At 40.8% G+C, this 22,807-nt stretch overlaps 1 protein-coding gene across 1 annotated transcript; it reads right to left on the bottom strand.

Annotated features, from left to right (window-relative positions):
* Positions 1-5,785: 5,785 nt before the first annotated feature.
* LOC124265214 lies at positions 5,786-22,505 on the bottom strand. The gene is made up of 5 exons (XM_046700006.1): positions 22,274-22,505; positions 12,360-12,587; positions 11,691-11,828; positions 9,316-9,539; positions 5,786-8,421 (listed from the first exon to the last, which is right to left on the bottom strand). The coding sequence occupies exons 1-5, from the start codon at positions 22,365-22,367 to the stop codon at positions 8,074-8,076; spliced, it is 1,032 nt and encodes a 343-aa protein (XP_046555962.1). The 5' UTR covers positions 22,368-22,505; the 3' UTR covers positions 5,786-8,073.
* Positions 22,506-22,807: the final 302 nt, after the last annotated feature.

Raw genomic sequence — 22,807 nt, 5'->3', positions numbered from 1 at the left:
CAGACATCTTCAACTTTAACCAGTTGCACTACAGGTAGAGCTGCAGCTCGACGCACTAGTCTTTTCACATTGTTGTCTGACTTGTACTCTGGAGCAAGGCCTATTTTCTGTGTGCGACGCCAGATGCACTGGGTGTAATGAAAGAAGCAGCCACGAAGCTGAGTATTTGGAAATACAGTACTGGCAGCGTTGTGAGATGCACGTTCAAAGTCCAACTGAAACACATCAGGAGAAAGCTGAAGTCCTTGAGTCGCTGCAGTCTTTTTCAGATAATCAAACACACTTGTGTGGGTCGCTTCTGTTTGGCAAGAGTCCCTATATCAGGGGTAGCATGTGTCCTTGGTATTCAGCATGGATCGAGTAGATTTGGTCAAACAGTCGAGGTGAGCAAGAGAATGTACCATCTGCAAAGATGACATCTGCTGCAGTTTTATGGCTGTAAGACATACAGGCAATTGTTGATTGGCCCAGTCTTTAGAGCGTAACCAGACATAGTATTAAACATCGTTGGGATACTCCGCGGAATTTGCTAATACCGCAAAGTTGTATACATTAAGGGCGTTCTTATCATCATGTAATTTCCATTTTGAAAGAAAACAAATGCTGCAATTATGGGATAATATTTTTAGATTATTTATATTTCTATAACTAAACGAAATAAAACATTTTAAAAGGAAACGAAAACTAAAACAAAGCACAAAAATACAACTCAGTTGTGAGCACGTGGTGTTCAGAATAGTCAAGATCATTCGTGTGCAAGATGTCGACTGAGTCAGATGATGAGCTGGCTGCAGATAGACAGAATATTGAGCATTTAAGTCTATTTTTGGGACCAAAAACATTGGTATTTCGCCTAAGCATTCCGATATTAGTGACGATGAAGACACTGTTGAAAATACCCGTTACAATGACGTCACAAGAGGTTGATATGATAAATAAACCGCTATCTATTGTAAAGACCATACCATCCCAAGGTGTGTAATGTAACAGAAGGATCTGAAGATGTTTGTTTCATTGGAGGTCAATCATTAACGCTCTTTGTGGCCTATGCCATACATGAAATCACCATTAGCAGCAGGGCACCTCCCTGACCTCTTCGCTCCACCCTCCACTCCAGAGTGCGCTTTGAAAAATGTCAGTCAAAATGATAAAACTGACAGGAAAATTCTAAAATGTCTGATTGATTCTGTATGGCAGCATGGATATGGAAGGTTTCTCCCGTTTCAAACGTTTACACCACTGAAGTGAGAGCTTCACGATGACTGACGGATCAGTACAATCTGAATATGTCGTTCGGAACCCCTCGTATTAACCCTTTCGTGATTCCCTATCTGACACATTCCGATTGTCAACAGTCTATCTCCTGGTCACATGGCCCTTAGACGTGCCAACAGTCTATCTCCTGGTCACATGGCCCTAAGACGTGCTACCAGTCTATCTCCTGGTCACATGGCCCTTAGCCGTGCCAACAATCTATCTCCTGGTCACATGGCCCTTAACCGTGCCAACAGTCTATCTCCTGGTCACATGGCCCTTAGACGTGCTTACAGTCTGTCTCCTGGTCACAGAACCTCATTATTTCTCTTCCGCAATGCAACAATCTACAAGTAGCAAGTCTAGATTTCCTCTGGTTCGTAATCCCTCAACTCACTGTCGCTCCTTTTCATTTCTTTTGGACACTAAGCGTTACTCTAATGTACCAGGGCCCCGTTCCAGAAAGCTATCGTAGCGCTACGACTCTCGTATGTCTATGCTGCACTATAGGAGGTACGACAATAGTAGCGCTAGGAAAGCTTTGAGGAACGGGTCCCAGGATCCTGTCGTTGTGGATCAAACCATGCCCGGTTATGCTTATTGGTTTGTGAAGACCATACCTATATGACTCATTATCTCCCATGTTAGACAACTGTTGTTATACCCAGTATTCTATTTACGCCTATATCTAACGAGTGGCACCACCCATATAAGTGAAATGTCACACCTTCACTCCTAGTCACTTCGTTCAATCATGGTTACAATTTTATCATGTTTGCGCTGTAATCTACTTAACATATATCTATTATGTTGAATAACTGCTTTATTTCATAGAATGTGGAAAGGATAGCATAACGTAACCAAATCTAATGCTTGATTGGTAGTTTACATTTATATTTACAGATATTTGATGAGCATAAAGAATTTTCTGGATTTCATCTTTTCTTTATTCCCTGATACAACGTCTCGGGGCCTCATCATCAGGTAAAACTAATGAACAGTAACTGTGGTTATGACGTCACAATGCTATGACGACGCAATACATGTGGAGGTCAGAATGTATACAGCGAACAGGGCTATTAGGAATACATGTTATTATGAATATATAATATATTTTTACTGCAAAATTGTTGGATTAATTTAGAAATGTACAGATACTTATTTATAAGTATATAGAGTGTAAAGTAATTACAGTGTATACATTGAAATTATGGTGTGTTTTATGAACCATGCATTGGAGAGGTACACACCCTGACACCTGTTTATTGCTGATTTTCTACGTTTAATGAAGATAGCTACAATCAGTTTGCGTTTCCGCCAGCCGCTAATGTGTTTTTTTGCGAGAACTTCAGTTTCCTATTCAATTCCATGATTAGGGTTATTCACAAGGTTTTGAGAAATTGCATATTTCAGATCCGAATTGTCAGCTTAAGTTTTGCGTTCCTACACACGTGTAGCTACCTGTCCTCACAATGACGCTAATCGGATCGCAGGATTGCTAAAGATTCTTCTAGAGGAATGTTAGTGAATAAGTCTTCTACGTCATAACTGACCATGGTGCCACTAGTTTGGTAATAATTCAGTTTGTTAAGTCCCTAGCAATCCTGTGATCCCGAGTCCTGTATAGATCAGATCGACACAAAACTATCCATCAGCCTTGTATCCAGCTGTTTTGAAACATCCTACTTTTTACATGGCAAGATCAGATATATCTTAACACGTGTTTGCGTGTGCACGTCCATGTGCATTGTATGCGCGATGTATTTGTGTGATCTCTTATTTCACATCACTTTCCAACTTGCAAGCTTTTAAATGCAGAGCTGAAAACTATGCAAAATGATTTGTTCCGTCTGCCACAAGTTAAACTTACCATCAGACCTGGCGAATGGGGATTCGACTAAAGACAAAATCTTGATCAAAGGTGCAGCTTCATATACTGAACCGCAAAAGAAACGCAAGTTGATTGAGAAATGTCAATATTTCTGAATCTGTGGAACAAACAATCTTAACACTACGAAAAAACAACAGACAAGTGGTTGTTGAAGAAATGAGTCGCGATCTCAGGTGAAAACAACACTCAAGTTTACTGTAAAAGCATATGTTATCACTCCACCCTCACACACCAAAAATGTCACTAAACAGTGTGTCAATCAGTAGCGCGTGTGACCACCATTGGCTGCAATGCAGGCAGCACAACGACGTCTCATCAAGTCAACAAGTGTCTGAAAGAAGGCTTTGGGAATTTGATTCCATTCCCTGACCAATCTGGATTCCAAATCTCTAAGGTTTTGAGGTCGAGCAGCTGTCTGTATCCATCTACCAATTTCACCCCACGTGTAAACGTGTTCTGTGGTGGTAGCTGAAGCCACCCCATACCATGAGACTTCCACCTCCCCAGCGGTCAGCTTCCACAACACAACAGTTGCCGTAACGTTCATCACGTCGTCTCCATACACGTAATCGGCCATCGGCGTGGGACAAGTTGAATCAGGACTCAGAAAACAACACTTGTTGCCATTGTTGACGTCGCAAACGCTGGTGTTGTCGCGCCCACTGTAAACGAATTTGGCGGTGACGTTGCGTCAGAATCGGTCCGACGTAAGGACGGCGACATCTGATCCCTGCTGCCCTCAGACGACGACGAACAGTGTCTGCAGAGATGTGACGTTGTGGCCCTTGAATGGTTGCAGCTGTCTGTGTTGCTCGTTGCTGTCGGTTACGCAGATGAGTAACCCGGATGTGACGATCTTGCGCTTGCGTTGTTACCCTGGGACGTCCTGAACGTGGTCTGTCTCGAACATTACCAGTTTGACGATACCTTGCGGATAGTCTTGTGATTGTTGTCACGTGACATCTGATGTGCCTGGCCACTGCAGTTGGTGTGGATCCGGTCTGCAACATTCCAACGGCGATTCCTCGTTGCTGTTCAGTTAGACGTGGCATGTTTTCTCCGCGTTGTCACAATCAATTTTGTGTTCTATGGTGATTTTTGAATGACCTGCCTTATAAAGCTTCAAATTGGAGTGAAATGCACGCATTTTTGTGTGAAACACAAAAACTTCATGCAAAAAACACGAAAAACATGAAAATGATGAAAGAATTGCGTTTCTTTTGCAGTTTAGTATATGAAATAAAAGCAGAATTTAGGCTGTATGGGAAAGGTACGCAAATCCGGTCATAGCATGTTTGTATGAATGGTGTACTATCCGGCTTTTGGTCCAGTGGAAAATTTCCAAGAGCCTCAAACGAGTCGTGCTCAGAAGTTGTCTGATCAAGGTTTCAACATTCAACGTTCAACATTCAATGAAGCTTTCAAAAGTTTTATGGTAGACATGTGGAGGATATTTCTAAATTTGACAAATTTATTGTCAGATGCATTTCCCTATTTGTCTAGTGTCGTTCATTTGGGTAATTTTCCGGTGATCAACTCACTTTTGGCCATCGCCTTTAACAGGTGCCACACACTGGCCTTTCAGCAAACAAATAGTATCATCACTATCTGATAGTGCAGCAAACAAATAGTATCATCACTATCTGATAGTGCAGCAAACAAATAGTGTCATCACTGTCTGATAGTGCAGCAAACAAATAGTATCATCACTATCTGATAGTGCAGCAAACAAATAGTATCATCACTGTCTGATAGTGCAGCAAACAAATAGTATCATCACTATCTGATAGTGCAGCAAACAAATAGTATCATCACTGTCTGATAGTGCAGCAAACAAATAGTATCATCACTATCTGATAGTGCAGCAAACAAATAGTATCATCACTATCTGATAGTGCAGCAAACAAATAGTATCATCACTATCTGATAGTGCAGCAAACAAATAGTATCATCACTATCTGATAGTGCAGCAAACAAATAGTATCATCACTGTCTGATAGTGCAGCAAACAAATAGTATCATCACTATCTGATAGTGCAGCAAACAAATAGTATCATCACTATCTGATAGTGCAGCAAACAAATAGTATCATCACTGTCTGATAGTGCAGCAAACAAATAGTATCATCACTATCTGATAGTGCAGCAAACAAATAGTATCATCACTATCTGATAGTGCAGCAAACAAATAGTATCATCACTGTCTGATAGTGACTCATAAGCACATGCTCACGACAGAATCGTACAATCGACTGTATGGAATGGGTTTTATACTGCCTTTGTGTGTGAATCTGTTTCCCAAAGCCGCAGGCATTCAGCGAGCTACATAGAGAATGATTACCTTAGCATTCTTTCCTTCATTTATATTTATGTGTAGATCCCTAACCGAGCGAGTTCCTCAGTACAACAAGGACCTCAAGTTAGTTGTAGCTTTAAAGGTTAAAACGTCCGTTGGTCACGCTGGAGACCGGGGTTCGATTCCCCACATACAGCCCATTTCTGGTGTACCCCGGGCCCGCCGAGACACCTTCTTGAAAAATTGGTAAAAGCGGCGTAAAACCATACTTACTCTCTCACTCACCCACTCTTTTTTTGTTCGAACGTAAAGTTCGCTGTAGGCGGCAAAGCACAACAAGACTCATTGATTTGTTAATGTTTTGCGTATGATATAAAAATATAACATCCAATACAAATATCATTCAAAAATATATATATACACAATAAAATACTGCAAATCATCCGGCAAAATTCACGTATGTTCCTTGAAGGAAGGTCTGCACACAGGGTACATATGTACACGGTTTAATTCTTCTGTGGAGCGCCATCTGTAATGGCAGCGGGTAGACGTGTGTAACATCATGAAGATAGAAAATGATCTCTGGAGGGCTCGTATTGGTCTAAAGTACAACCCATTAAGCAGAATTGTTTAAACTTTGCATGGGGTTTGTGCACGACAACTGCACATTTTGATGTGCCTAGCTGTCCTGCTACCTATGGTCATACTTTTATTCAAAAATACAAACCTTAACCTTTTTAAACAACTTTGACGTTTTTGCACTTATCGAAACATGGGCCAAAAATACTACGGATTTCGAAACTACTTTTCCAGAGCACACTTGTCACCAGTGTGTAAGGGAGAGGACTCGCCCCGTGGGGGGATACAGCGGCGGGATTGCCGTGTACATCAGGAAGTCTGTAGCCACACTGTACACCCACTGCGTATTTTCCTGACCAACATCCACGCCCAGATGCACATATTTGGTTTTGTCTATGTGTAAGACGCTACAACTTCGGCACAGCCGTCACAGGAAGGTGCAGGTGTTCCTATAGATGAACAGTATGATTCAGGTTCTTTCAGTAACATGTGTTCGGCAGGTATTCGTGGAGACCAGAGCAGCTCGGTAAGTTCGTTCATAATATGCGTAGTTCTCCTGACACTTTAACACAGAAGTCTGATAACTCATAATGACATCAACAAAACCTCAAGCTGCTTGCTTGACCTGTTCAGACATTGTCTTTCTCTGACTGATACTCGACACTCCCATACACGCAACACTCACAGGCCAAAACACTAACAAACGCAACCTAAGTGGTTTGACAAAGAATGTGACATTTTGAAACGCAGAAAGTATACACTTCTCGATAGATTCAGAGTGACAACCGATCCTGTGCATTGTACCGAGTACGTCGATGTAAAACGAGATGTTAAAAAGATATGTAACCACAAAAAAGCGGTATTTGAGAAAGACATATGTAAAGACTTTTGGAAGGCCATTAAGAAACACAGTGAATCAAAACGTAGTTGTAGAAATATATCAGCTGATAACTGGTTTGAATATTTCAGTTCACTTCTCAACCCACGTAACGATCACGAAACCCACTTTGATGATGATGATGTAATGTACTATTTTAGATAACCGTGACGTTACTTATTGTGATCAGTGTAAAGACCACAGGCTGTCTGGTGAAATCATGGAGGAAGAAATTTGAAAATCGGTTTATGATTTGAAAAACGGGCTTATGGTATCCCAAACGGGGCCATCAAAGCTACGTGTCATGCACTGTCTCCTTTCTATAAACGCATTTTTAATGAAATTCTTAAAATGGGGAAATTGCCAGAAGGTTTTTTTAAATACAAAACACCTATGCGTTTCTTTTTGGGGATAGGATACTTCCCATGTCAGCGCTCCAAAGAAAATTATGTAAAAAAAGTCCTTGTGTTTTGGGCCTCATGTCCACTCTACGAAATAAACCTGTCAGTAATCCATCTGTCATAAGAAGGCCATTCAACAGCTTTTCCCATATTTACATCATTATTACTGCATATCCCCTTGCTGACACAATCATCACCACACATGTGTACACATCACCACCACACGTATATAGGGTTAACTGGCTTGTCACTTTATACATATCATAAGCAATATACAGCGAAGGAAATGGTCTGGGTTTAGTGCACGCATTAAGTGAAAAACACGTTATAAAATGTTTAACTGAACCTGCACAAGAAGGATATAAGAACTAAGAATACCTCCCGGGGAGTTGAGAACAAAATTCGTGCGCACGCTAATCCACTGACGCTGATAGTATGGTCGCTTCTCTCAGAATTATCCTGGTATAACTGTATTGTCAAGTGATGCAAAGATGCCATGATGTTGGCGGCTGTGATAACTGGCACATTTCACCTCCAAGAACAACCAGTATCACATACAGCGGTGTACGAGAATATTAGCATTGTACCTGGGTGGAACGTGTGGGCGGAGAGGCCCGTGCGTGCGCGTGCGTGCGTGTGTGCGTGTGTGCGTATGTGTGCGTGTACGTTGTGAATCAGCTTGAGACTGACTACGTGTGTGTCGCCGGATGTACGTTATGATATATATGTCTGGCGTCCTTCCCATGCGTTTCCCTGCTTACAGTCACAGCTGCGGTTTACATTTTCTGTAGACCAGTCTGAGACACGAGACCTGTTGAAGGGGGCATCACCGGGACAGGAGGGGGTGCCGTGACGCTTCCCGCTGGTAGGGTGTAGTCAGCTGGGGCGGGGGCTGTTTCCGTGTAGGTCGGGGGCTCGGAGAAAGTGGAGGACACGAAGGTTGATTGCTGACCTTGACCTCTTCCCATATCCCAGTACTGTGTGTTGTTACCGGTCTTTGTGGGGTAGGACTGGGAAACATGCTGCATCTGGTGTTGGTTCCCAGAGCTGCCGGAGGCGTGAGTGTGTGTCCAGCTCTGTTGGGGTGGCGCGAGAGTCCAGCTTTGCACAGGCTGGCTTTGAACCTGTGAACGCAGGATTCTTAGTTATCACATCACACATTGTAGCTGGAGTCCACGAAGGCGTGGATGTTGTACATTGTATAGCCCTAGTGTTTCTTTAAATAACAACACGAAACAGATATCAATGCAAACGCCTGCCACTATACACCGTTCATATATTAAAAGCCTGCCACTATACACAGCGTATATATTTAAACACCTGCCAGTATACACCGTGTATATATTAAAAGCCTGCCGCTATACACAGCGTATATATTAAATGCCTGCCACTATAAACCGTGTATATATTTAAACGCCTGCCACTATACACCGTGTATATATTTAAACGCCTGACACTATACACCGTGTATATATTTAAACGCCGGCCTCTATACACCGTGTATATATCTAAACGCTTGCCACTATACACCGTGTATATATTAAATGCCTGCCACTATACACCGTGTATATATTAAACGCATGCCACTAGTGAAACGCCTGCCATTATACTCCGTGTATATATTTAAACGCCTGCCACTATGCACCGTGTATATATTTAAACACCGGCCACTATACACTGTGTATATATCTAAACGCTTGCCACTATACACCGTGTAGTGTTAGGTGATTTCGGACCCTGCCACTATACACCGTGTATATACTTAAAGCCTGCCTCTATACACTGTGTATATATTTAAACGCCTGCCACTATACAGCGTATAAACATTTTACCACCGGCCATTATACACCGTGTATATATTTAAACGCTTGACACTATACACCGTGTATATATTTAAAGGCCTGCCACTCTACACCGTGTATATATTTAAACGTCGGCCAGTACACACCACACGCACCCGCATCGTGCTTAATACATCGTGCTTATTCTTAAGCGACATTGAACAAGTATTCACCGACCTTTTTACGACCGGAGTATTTCTTGAGGAATATTATGAAGAAGATTAATGCGCCGATTCCGAAAACCGCCGTGACCGAGAGACCGATTGCCAAGCCCAGCCACCACCGACACCCCTCCTCCTCATCCTGGTTGTTGCCGCAGTTGTCCCGTGTGTTGCATTTCAGGTCGTCGGGGACGCACCGATCATTATCGCAGTTGAAATATTTATTGCCACAACGACCACCTGAAATGTGAGTGTGTGAGTGATTATGCGAATCGGGTTTCGTGTACCTTACGAATCTGGAGTTCACTCCCTTTACGATTACCCTCAGTTTGACCTCCGTCCAATACACAATCTGTTCCAGTCAAATGCTTTTTAATTACTAACTCTCTCCCCTCCACCGAATAGACTGTTCCACCATAATAATATACACAAAAAACCAACAATTATAACTGTACCATGTTTATACAATATGTTTTCAGCTAATTACATAGGTCATTGCTGTGGAAGAGTTCAGGGAATTTACAAAAACTGTTTTGCTACCCAGCCTGCAGCACGACCAAAGTCATTAGGCGACTTCTGATTTTTCCGGAGCTGATCCTGCAGGCGGCGGAGGCGAGCATAACTAACTCTCTGTACTTCCTTTCCCTGGGTGATGCATTCCACATTCCTCTATCCAAAACTCTTGCACATTGGTTATTTGTGCACTACTTAAACCTACCCGGTGCAGTTGTCATAAGAACATTTTAATTTTATCATTTTGATTACAATAACCGATTTTTAAAGGATCAGCGGCGTTGACAGATCAGGGTAGAAAGCCCGTTTTTCCATTTACTATGATAGCAGGTCGCGCTGTTTCAATTACTTAGGTTGGTTTGTCGGCAGTACATTATCTTATACATCTAATATATGGGGTTATAATTGAATATTGAAAGGTTACATTTGGAGTTTTGTAAAAAAAATATTGTTAGAGGTTCAGAAATAATTCGACAGTTTATTCAGTGTTAGGTCATTACCCGCTTTATTCCACAGGTATATTTTTTTATATTATATAATCCAACCCACATCTCTTTTTGAAACCATGTAAATGTCCGTCTACTGTCCAAAGTTGTAAATATATTTACAATAATCTCCAAACGGAGGACATGGTGATGATGATGGTTGTTTCAAAACAAACAACCTGTACAAACAAATGAATGATCACAACATCCCTGATACACTTAGCTTCTAATGATTCAAATACGGGTAGTCGCTGTGAGCCTCCCTAATAGGTTCATAATTTTCTTAGTTGATAAACTGGGAGTAGTGAATTATACGGGTACAGTACATGATTAAGTGTAGGGATGTTCCAGTATATGTTTATGTTTATGAGTAGACAAACTGGGACTAGTGAATTATACGGGTACAGTACATGATTAAATGTAGGGATGTTCCAGGATATGTTTATGAGTAGACAAACTGGGAGTAGTGAATTATACGGGTACAGTACATGATTAAGTGTAGGGATGTTCCAGTATATGTTTATGTTTATGAGTAGACAAACTGGGAGTAGTGAATTATACGGGTACAGTACATGATTAAGTGTAGGGATGTTCCAGTATATGTTTATGTTTATGAGTAGACAAACTGGGAGTAGTGAATTATACGTTCGTGAATTATAGTAGTGAATTCGCCGGCTATTTGCTAGAAGTGAACACCTCTTCATACCTGTCACGTGCATAGCTGACCTACATTGACGAACGATGACCTTTATGACCCAACACTGCCGCTGTTACAGGACATTAGCTCCCTCCCTCTGTAAGCAGTCTGCGGTCTGCTGTTTATTTTGTTGACGGTTACATAAACAGATTCTTTAATACAAGTGCATAAAATCGGTGATTTACAATGTGGTTAGGTTGTCTGACAAAACATCCACTTGCACAGTTTGAGATCGATTGGGTCATTGGATGAAGAGATATTTATAAACAAAAAAAACGGGTCCACATGCATTTCATGCCAAACTATAGTCCAGACATCCAGTGATCACCACCATGCGCATCGATCTGCGAAACTGGGATACGATTACATGCCTCAATCAAATTAGCGAGCCTTACCACTCATCTAGTTCGTCGCCTCGTACGAAAAGCATCGGTTGCTGAAAACCATTTCTAACCCGGATTTTCACGGGTCTAAGCGTTAGAAAATGGTGTGTATGTTAAGTATAAAACGAGATTCATTTTATTTAAATTTTAACATTCACTGTGAAGACTGAAGGTACTGAAAGTAATGCCAAACAATTGTCGCTGCTAATGTTCAGTGTTCTCCAGCATGCTTGGGACCCAACAACATTTATTCATCGAGAAGAATTTCCTCGCAACTCATGGATAATTCAGTAAATGTTCGACTAGAACGTACTCTTGGTCTTGAACATTGACACAAGGACGGAGGCCCCTCCAGCATTTCCCTGGGCATCGCTTTTGAACAACAAGAAGCCTGTCCTGCTCGGAGTGGTATACACTGTATGTGGCTGACTACACACAAATGCATTCATGGCTGAAAGACAATTGCAAAGGTATGTCATATTTTTTCATATCAAGAGTGAAACAGAAACGAATGCATGTATATAATTATGTATTTAATATACGGGTGTCATCTTGTCAACCGTTTTCAGGTTAGTAACCTGTTGCTTAAGTTTGTAATTGTTCGGTAAACCCCAGTCACTAAATCTACAGCCTTTTTGACAATGAGTTAAGCTTACAAGATAATAATTAGGTCAATTATTTTCAATATAATCCACCGTTCACGTCAATCCGCGTGCATGTGCGTGTGCGTAGGTGTGTGCGTGTGTGTGTATGAAGGTGTGTGTGTGAAGTTGTGTGTATCTATGTGTATGTGTGAGAGAAGGGGTGTGTGTGCCTGTGTGTGTGTGAAGGTGTACGAGTATCTGAAGGTGTGTGTGTGAATGTGTCATCATTGTCATCGTCATCAAAATCATTATGAAGAATAGTTATGAAGAGGGTCGGGGGGATAGATCGCCCATTCCGACTACTAATCCCCTGAGTGGTAAGGATGGGTTTCACTCACCGTCTGGAGCGGTGAGGGAGTTACCGTAAACACCCAGGAAGTCATCACATGTATCCATCTCAACCGACAGGAATTTGAACATCAGTCTGTGGCCTGCTTTAGCTTGGAACTTGATGAAACAGCTACTGTCAGCAGAGTAGACGTTGGACTTGGATAGTTTCACAAGTCGTTCCGACATACCGAAAAGGTTGAAGTCTATAAACACATCGCACTTCTCGTCCATGAACTCTGAAATATTACATTCGGGTGGGTGTAGCTGCCAAACATATTGTGACAGTGCACAATTTATTCTACCATGACTTGATTAAATACTGGATTGTGATTGGTTAATTAAAGTCATCTTGGACTTTGAACGGAGGCGCAGAAGGAAGGGTTGGTGATGGACTATAAGGTAGATGAGGAAGGTAGTGAGAAGAGCTGCTGTCCCCCACTCCCTCTAGTGCCTCGTGATAAGGTGGTTGATGTATGGCTTGATGCCATTGCTGACTCTCAGGCCGGCCCAAAAGTAACTGCATTCATGGATTATGTGACAAGCAACTGGGTTCAGCGCCAGGGCTTCACATCAGAGGTTTGGAATCACTTCGAAAACCAGAGCCGCTGTACCAACAATAATCTAAAAGGATGACACAATACGGTCAAGGGACTTGTCCAGAAGTGCCACCCTAACATTTACGAGATAGTAAAGCTCTTCCAGTGTGAATAGTCTCTCACAGAGGTTGTTGTCCTGAGACTATCTGACCAGTGGACAGCACCTTCACGGTGACATAAATACACACACATTGATGTTCGTATTGCCTCACTGAAGACCAAGCATCTGAATCAACATGTTAATGACATGGAGTATACGGACCATGTGGGCGACCATCTTCATCTGCAATAGGGGGGTGTACAAACGAATGTTTGTAAATGATGTTTTGTGATCTTACGCCCTTTTATCTGTTTGCACACATGGCACCAAACTAACCCATGATCAATATTATTATGTTTTACAGATTAAGATATATTATTATTATGTTTTACAGATTCAGATATATTATTATTATGTTTTACAGATTAAGATATACTATTATTATGTTTTACAGATTAAGATATATTTTTATTGTGCTAATTATTAGTGTTCCCCCTAGGATTCAGAAAGGGAAGGGTAACTACATAGAAAAGGGCACTTCATTATTTAAAAGGTCATATTGGAGAGAATTATTGAAAAAATAACAATATGTACATGAAGTCAAATGCTCTTATAATTTTAATTCTAAAGTTAATTTATTACTCTTCTTATTCTGTATTGTAAGATAATCATTTGAAAACAAGCATTTCAAGACTTTAATTTGTTGTCACATTTGTTTACAATTTCACAAACCACACAAACAATAATTTACAGTTTTCTTTTCTTTCTTGCCAATATCTGTTCATAACTTTCTCCAAGTCTGAAGCTGAAGATGCATTCTGGCTAATCATGAGAAACCTTTTGCAGTTTTGAACAGTGAGTCTGTTTCTATGATCTGATACAATCAGTTTCACTTTGAGAACGCTCTCTCCACTTCAGAATTGGACAGAATCACAGCTGCATGGATGGACAGTAATTGAACAATGTTTGGATACAAGTTTCCAGGTTGGAGCTTCAGGCGGATGAGGGTCTTCAAAATGGTGGAGGGTGAACTGGTGTCAAGCTCCCCTGAAAACAGCTCCTTTATTTGACTAGACTCAATCTGTGTCTGGTCGACATCCGAAATCTTTTGAAAGATGTGTCATCTGAAAAGAAACAAACGCATTGAATTATAATAAAATCAATTAAATCATTAAATTAAATTTATTCCAGATAGAATTCCATTTCAAATAGATTACTGGTTATCGCAGGTAAATACTAACACAAATTTCTTGATCATGATTCTCTGGGACACAAAGAAGAATCTTCTAAAAGACAAATGTCATGACAGCAGTATTAATATAGATATTTGTGATACCTCAGCATCCCCAATGGAAAGTCAGGAAAGAAGGATATCCAGCCTTCCTCAGAGCCAGTGATGACAGATTAGTGATGATGGGTGTGACCTGCAGCCTCTCTTCCATGTTCTGTATCAGGTATTCCAGGAAGATGTCTTTTAAAGACTTGATATCTGTCCTCCTGCTCTCAGTCTTCTCCAGGTTTTACAGGTCAGCATGCTAATCAAAGCGACTTAGATGAGCCTGTCTTGTCTTTTCATTTTTCTCAAAGATGCCGTGCTACTTTGTATTTGTGCCACATGTTCTATATGGGATTACACTTACATTTGACCACTTTCTAAAATGGCATTGTGTATTTGTATTTGTGGTTCCAAACCACTCAAATCCATATCCCTTCTCTCAAACAACTTTGTTAGACCAGATAACAGAGAGCACGCGAAACAGAGCAAGCGAATAGCCTGGAGATGCCTGTAGTCCTTCAGTAGTGACACTCTGCTTGTCCCCAGCATTCTTATCATTGCCCATGCCTATAGCATTCTCTAAGTCAGCAAGGATTGATGGGTAGCACTGCCTCACTGCATGAACAGCCTTCTTAGACTGAGCCACCGGGTATGGACAGCCTTCTTGATTGTAATACGGCCTCTATTTGGTTCATCTGACATGTCGCCTTCCATTTCCGTAGTCAACAGCTGCATCATTTCCCAGCTTTTTTATCTCACGGTGCTGTAATGGTAGTACTTGAACTCATCAGCAGTCTCATCAGCAGTTCCTCAACACTTTCAGTGAGTGTGACAGACTTGAATGCTGAACTTACTAGTAAGCTGAAGTCTGTGATTAACACAGTGCACATCTATCAAAGCTGGGTAAGTTTTACTTAGCTGTGTCACAACACCAATCTTTTTTTTCCTGTCATGACTGCTGGTCCATCATTTGCAAAACAAGTCATCGTCTTCTGGTAAAGAATTGCCTTCTTCACATAGTCCTTCACACTCTTCACTATCGTATCTGCTTTTGCATTTGTTATTTCAGAATTCTGTAGAAATGCAAGTTTTGATTTTCCAATCTCAACATTACATCCAGCAACTGCAAGATGCTTTCTGGGCGAGATATCAGTGTACTCATCCAACATTAGTCCAAAGTACAGTACGTTCAACTTCATTTGAGACCGATGGATTACTCACTAAAACAAAATCTAATACATGCAACAAAATCAAACTTTGCACAGTCACGTGAATTCGATAGACCAACTCTGGTGATTTGTCTTACAATTTTGGACACCCGAATAAAAAAGTTGTTTAACAAACGATCATTATTTTGTTGTCACTATTTGCTGTGTCTTACGAGGGAGGACCACTTGCTGGTAGAACAGCCAGGTGTGCGAGTTGTACGTGTGAAGTTTAAATTTCACTGCACACGCTTGTGGATTACCTGGCTGTTCTAGCTGTTCTACCACTTCTATGTAGAGTGGCTCAGGTCAAGCTGAACGAGCTGTAGATGTGCTGTCATGGATTAGTTGCGCATATTTTGCACTCATGTATGGACACATTAATGAGTGAGTGAGTAGGCCACTAGGCATATGACACACGAGGATATCAGTAGGTTCATTGGATTATAGTCAAGTGATCCCAATTATAACATATACTATTCCAAAAAAGAAACGCACAACCAAGAAATCTGTTGCGAAATGTTGTTTTTGCGAACATGTATAACTCGTCCACAAATAGACTTTAGTACATGAATTTGTATATCAGTTTAGAACAAGGAAATGTCTATACATCCAAGTGGATAATTTTAGATAACGGAGACGTTGAGCTCGATGGTGATGACGTAGCATGGCCCCGACGTCGGGTGTCCTGGCTCTCAGTCCAATCTCTCTCAACATGTTCCCTACAGTTGGACCGGACATCCTCCGAAGTCCAGGCACCCTGGCTGCTGTGCTTTCACCCGTGGCAGTACGATCACGCAAATGTACCGACCTTGGGCTGCAGTGGTGACTCGAGGTCTGCCTGTATGGGGACGGTCATGTGTTATACCTGTTTTGTTGTAACGAGCTGTAAGCCGTGATATCGTGCTCAGACTAACATTCAGACGCCTGGCAACAGAAGATTGGTAATCTCTAGCGTGCATTCTTTCAATGGCGATGTTCCGTGTCGCAGTGTCAAGACGTGGGGTAGAGATTTGACCTTGAAACTCCTTCAAAAGGAATGCCGATTTCAGAAAGTAATCTGGATTTTATAGCCAGACAGTGCATGCTCTTCGCTGCACAATTTCAACTGCAAGGCGATGCCTTTTAAGACATTGTAAGAAATCTCATCAAAATCAACATTTTCAGGTAAACTCGATTTTTTACTTGTGCAGTTGTGTAAAAGCATGTTATCAATACTTTTGTTACATATTAGGACGATTGTTTGTACACAATAGGTAATTAATTAAGTTTTAAAAATGCGAAACGCCTATGCGTATTATTTTGGGTTAGTATATGCGAATGTAGCATTAAAGTCTGTGTATGAAACCCCAAAACGCACAGTTAATTTTCACAGAGAGTTTCTTTGGTCATTTAATACACTTGCGTCATTGACTCTCAATGTACGTATGATTATATGAAAATCACTGGAAGAGAAAATATAAATGTCTAGTCCTAGAGAGGCGAACATGGTACCAGCCGTCCTGACCCATGACTTTCGAAAGGCATAAGACCAAGTTCGTATCTGTGCAACAAGTCTAGATGGCGAGACAGATTTTATCCTTCTCCCAAATCGGAAGACTTCTATTTTCAGGTTGGTAAGTTAGGCGAACCAGCCCATCTCACCACGAACAGACACGTTTTGAGTATATTTTGCAACCCCCAAAAGAAATGGGATGCTTTATTTTGCACCGCATTTATACAACTGTATTCTCGATTGACAAAAATAACCGAGCCATATGACAGGATTGGCGGGACCAGATTATTTATTCAAGTGCTACATACATCATATGGCATTCCTCCAAAATATTTATATTTGCATATTATAACACCCAATGCTCTACTCGCTGATGTGGCGATTTCTTTGGCTGTGTTGTTCAAATTTAAGTGTTCTTCGTACCATAAGCCTATATCTAGATATTCATATGACGGACAAATGTTAATGGTCTCATTGTCACACTGAAACCGAAATAATGTTCGATTCACTGACGGAGGACGGTAGTGAACATTCTTAGTTTTGTTAATATTAATTTGAATTCTCCACCTCTTACAGCATTCAGAAACAGAGTCGAGCATTTCTTGCAAAGAATGTTCATTTGGCGCAATTCGTGCAAAGCATACAGCAAGAGACTAAGAAGATTGCCACCTATATTAACACCACAATTTAGACTATTTATCTCGTAAGCCAGATCGTTAATAAATACGGAAAATAGTGATGGCGATATGATGCACCCCTGTCTAACCCCGCTCGGTATATCAAACCCATCTGTAAGCCGACTATTAACCGATACACGGATGTTATTATATAGGGACTTAAAGGAAAGATAAATTTTACCATTAAATCGTAGCTTCATCAGTTTGTACCACAGATAGTCTCGATTAACGTGACCATTGGCCTTCATGACATCGATATAGCGTAAAAATGTTGAAGTCTTAACCGATTTCCTATTATTAATTACTGAAAACAGAGCATATATATACATGTATATGTTCGGTGGTTGAGATATTGCCGATGTGACGTTAAATATTTACTCACTCAGTATGTTCGATTGTACTACGCTTGCTTCGAAACCCATATATGCTGCTCAGCCAAGATATCGTTAGCTTCTAGCCAATTCGTGAAACGGGTATTTAATATATCCGAATATATCTTACAAGAGACAGAAAGTAGTGATATGCCGCGATAACCTAGAGGGTACCCGGTTGCTTTACAAGTGTTATTATACTTTCGCCCCAAATGTCTGGGGCAGACAGTAAACAGTGACAAATCAAAGGTTGTTCACTTCTGAAACCCCTCCGTGGCAAGGACTGTTACATCTTTTACATGTGGTGATCTTTTACTGAATCTGGTAGATAGGTATACATACCTTGGCCTTGTGATACAGGAACATCTAGACTTCAATGTTACCGCTAAGGCTGTTGCCCACTCTGCCAGTGGGGCACTGGGTCTTGTTATTGCCAAGTGAAAAGCCCTGGGAGGTATGCCTCATAATGCTTTTAGAAAATTGTATGAATCTATTGTTTTACCTATCATTACGTATGGTGCTGCTGTATGGGGTACTAAAGATTTTAGTGTTATGAATAAGGTACAGAATCAGGCCTATAGATATTTCCTCGGAATCATGCTGTGAATGAAGATACGGGTTGGAAGCCTCTGCCTGTTTCCAAGTGGAAAGCTGTGTTAAGACACTCGAGACGATTAGTCAACATGGATAGGGATAGATTGAACAGAAAGGTATTTATATGGAGTGAGAGTTGTCAGTCGCGTCATTGTAAAACTTTAATGTGCGCTCTCTTTTTACCCAGCATGATATGGAACTCTAGTGTAATGTAAATGTATTTTTACTTTGTTCAATTGTTGATCATATGTTTGAAATTTACAATGCAAAGCTTGTTGAGTCGTGGTCTGAAGATGTAGCCAATACCGCGGGTTGATATTCTTATGCCAAGATGTTACAGAAGTGCATTTGCCAAATTTAGATGTGGGGTTGTTCCAATTAGAATTGAAGCGAGGCGTTATGAACATTTACCTGTAGAAGAACGCACCTGTCTGCTGCGCAATGATAACTGTATTGAAGACGAATTACATGTTTTATTTAAGTGCTCGATGAACGATGACTTGCGATCAGAATTGTTTACCAATGTTTGTACTATTTATGGTGATTTTTTAATCTTACCGAAGAAGAGAAATTTGGTATTTTTAATGTCAAATTATGAAGTTGTTATAAGTGTTGCCAAAACTTTATTCCTTATTCTATCTAGAAGGCGATTGTTTCTATATAATAGTTAAATTGCAATTTTGTATTAACGCTAACGCTTTTTTGTGACTTTTAGTAGCCTGTATATATTTTAGATTTAGTCTCTCAGAGTTCCATAAGGAATGGTGCATGTGCGTTTATTGATCATTTGTTATTTTGTCTATATTTTATGTTGTATATGCAGTGAGACGTAAATAAAATACCTGTCTGACTGTCTGTCTGTCTGTCTGACATTATTTCAAAGCAGTAAGTAACCAACCGGAGCAGAATATCAACACAGGTATTGTTCTTAAGTGCCTCTGCGGGAATGAGGTCACATCCTGCAGTCTTATTACCACACTTGGCGCGACTGACTGAGCGTACCACTTCATCGCGTGAAATAGGGGTCTTCAGTGGACTTATATCTACCGGTGGGGATTCCACGGTGTGCGTCACTCATCTCAGCTTGAACCTGATCATAGAAGGCTTCATCAAATACACCCTGAGTGTTGACTTTTCCGTTGTATGGGTGGTTACGCCATTTGGCCTGGATAAGGTTCGTGAAGTGGAGAATGTGGTGACTATATCGGCTGGCTGCTTTAGGAGTCTGTATCGAAATGTCGCATCATCCGAATAAAGAAGTTGTTCATCCATAAAGTTTGTCCTTGCCTTCATTGTTTCGTATCTCGTTTCAGTACGCTGGATATGTGCTGTGTCATGGTGACAGGTTGGTCCATACGGACGCTTTTAGCCGCTCTCAGTATGGGGTCACTGTCAGGCATGTGAACAAGGTATGCGTTAATCACTTTGGGTGGGTGTCGGGTGTCAGGTGTCGGGTGTTAACTGTTGATTTCCAAGTTGAAACAAAAATGTTAACCGGGAATCGGACCCTAAACATGAGACGACAGCGGCTGAATAGAAAACATCGATTGGGCCGGTACCTCAACAAGAAAGAACTGGAACAACAGAATGGTGCAGAAGAAGAATTTGGAACATATAGCAACTTTTAATTATGTGGAAAGGCGCCTACTTGTTAACATCGTTGAGACAGTTACTTCGGATGACTATATTATTTTTTTTGGAGAGGCATGCTGGAAAATTGGAACTGTTTTTATTGTACAAACCAGCTTGAAGATGAACTACACGCATTTCTAATTTACCCCGTCTTTGCTGCAGAACGGGAAAGCCTTTTAAACATTGTCAAGGTTTGTGGGATGATTTTAGTTTTTTACCGGATCGTGATAAGTTTATTCGCATTTTAAGCTCACCAGATACTGTTTCTTTTACTGCCAGCACCTGTCACTGTAGTTAGCCAAACGGAGAGAGCTCTTTTTTAGTTATTTTTTTATATATCTTTTACAATAATATATGTACATATAATATTCTGAATTATTATACTTGTCTTTCATCGTCTCTCATAAATCGCTGGCCGATGGGTTGTGTACCTCTGTTTTAATTTTTGTATTGTTGATGATGGTTTGTAAATATGTTTTTATTTACACAAGTGAGACGTAAATAAGCACTCCCTTGATTGATTGATTGATTGAGGAATAGTGCGAAACCAACAAACAGCAAAGGAATATGATATTCTAAAATTAGCTAAGTTCACAAATCAATACACATCAATACATAGACATCACTGTGGCAGTACAAAATAGATAGGCAGTATACATTCAAATATAACATTTTTATACAACAGCAGTGAGTGTAGCAGTACAGAGAGCGATGGTAATATTCACCCCTCGGCAACAGTAATCCAGCTTGCAACATAGGCCTGGCAGGGCATAATCATCGTCCCACACGTAACACGGAGATGTTGTGTCTTATGATAGATGACACTGGACGAACATGCCTTTCCGACGATGGATTTTGGAATACGAGTAGTTATATTTAACGTTTTTGTGCTACAACTGCTTACTTTTGAAAATTACTTTTCTTCAGGATACTTGTATTAATTGCAAATAATGATTTTATGTCAGATCTGTACGGCATGTCTCCTTTAAAACTAGCCGCGACGAGTCTTAGTTACTTATACCAGGGATAATCTACAGCATGATCTTCTATTCTCCCTGCTTATACGGACATATCACCAGGGATTATCTTCAGCATGATCTTCTATTCTCCCTGCTTATACGGACATATCGCCAGGGATTATCTACAGCATGATCTTCTATTCTCCCTGCTTATACGGACATATCACCAGGGATAATCTACAGCATGATCTTCTATTCTCCGTGCTTATACGGACATATCACCAGGGATTATCTACAGCATGATCTTCTATTCTCCCTGCTTATACGGACATATCACCAGGGATTATCTACAGCATGATCTTCTATTCTCCCTGCTTATACGGACATATCACCAGGGATTATCTACAGCATGATCTTCTATTCTCCCTGCTTATACGGACATATCACCAGGGATTATCTACAGCATGATCTTCTATTCTCCCTGCTTATACGGACATATCACCAGGGATAATCTACAGCATGATCTTCTATTCTCCGTGCTTATACGGACATATCACCAGGGATAATCTACAGCATGATCTTCTATTCTCCCTGCTTATACGGACATATCACCAGGGATAATCTACAGCATGATCTTCTATTCTCCCTGCTTATACGGACATATCACCAGGGATTATCTACAGCATGATCTTCTATTGATCTCCTGCTTATACGGACATATCACCAGGGATAATCTACAGCATGATCTTCTATTCTCCCTGCTTATACGGACATATCACCAGGGATAATCTACAGCATGATCTTCTATTCTCCCTGCTTATACGGACATATGACCAGGGATAATCTACAGCATGATCTTCTATTCTCCCTGCTTATACGGACATATGACCAACACACGTTCTCAAACCAAAGCTCGCTTGTCGTTCACTTAGTTCAATCATTTCCTTTTTAGGCAATGTTTTCACCATGGCGAGACAATGCTTTCGTGTTTTAATAATTCAAGTTAAAACTGGATCAACCTATTAAAAAAGCTGGCAAGAAATGAAGCTATAGGTTTTACGTGAGCAATAGACTTACCAGTTATATCTTCGTCAGCAGATTCAGCTGATGAATCACGTATGGAATAAACGAAAAACATAAGAACCAAGCATCTGGTCAAAACTGCCGCCATGTTTGTTCCCTGTTCAGTATATCAAAGCCTTATATACTGAATCCCATAGCCCTGTATTAACGTAGAAAACACCATCCGCCAAGAACGAATACATAAGCTGCAGCCGTGGATTGTGCATTGATCGGCATGTGTTTGTTGGGCCAGGTAGCAACGGGTATTTATGGCCACGTTTCGGTCCAGTTGGTCAACGCTCAGGACTTGTGTACTTTACACGCCTCTTCTTGAGACGTATTCAAAGAGGATTACAGCGTTTGGACACCTGCCATTCATTTCTTTCATGGTTGTGAAGCAGAGTGAATTTCGCAATGAAAACAAAACATGACCCAACTGTTGATAAATGTAATACGTCGTCCTGTTCAACTATACAGTGAACACGAGAATCAGTGTGTTTTATCAAAGAGAAGTAGTGCATGTAGTGTTCCTGACCTGAAAGAATCGTC

This window comes from Haliotis rubra, unplaced genomic scaffold (assembly GCF_003918875.1).
Source record: "Haliotis rubra isolate DU_JTF1 unplaced genomic scaffold, ASM391887v1 Scf967, whole genome shotgun sequence".
NCBI lineage: Eukaryota > Metazoa > Mollusca > Gastropoda > Lepetellida > Haliotidae > Haliotis > Haliotis rubra.
The sequence above is the reverse complement of the archived record's forward strand: the minus strand, read 5'-3'. Positions and strand labels throughout refer to the sequence as shown.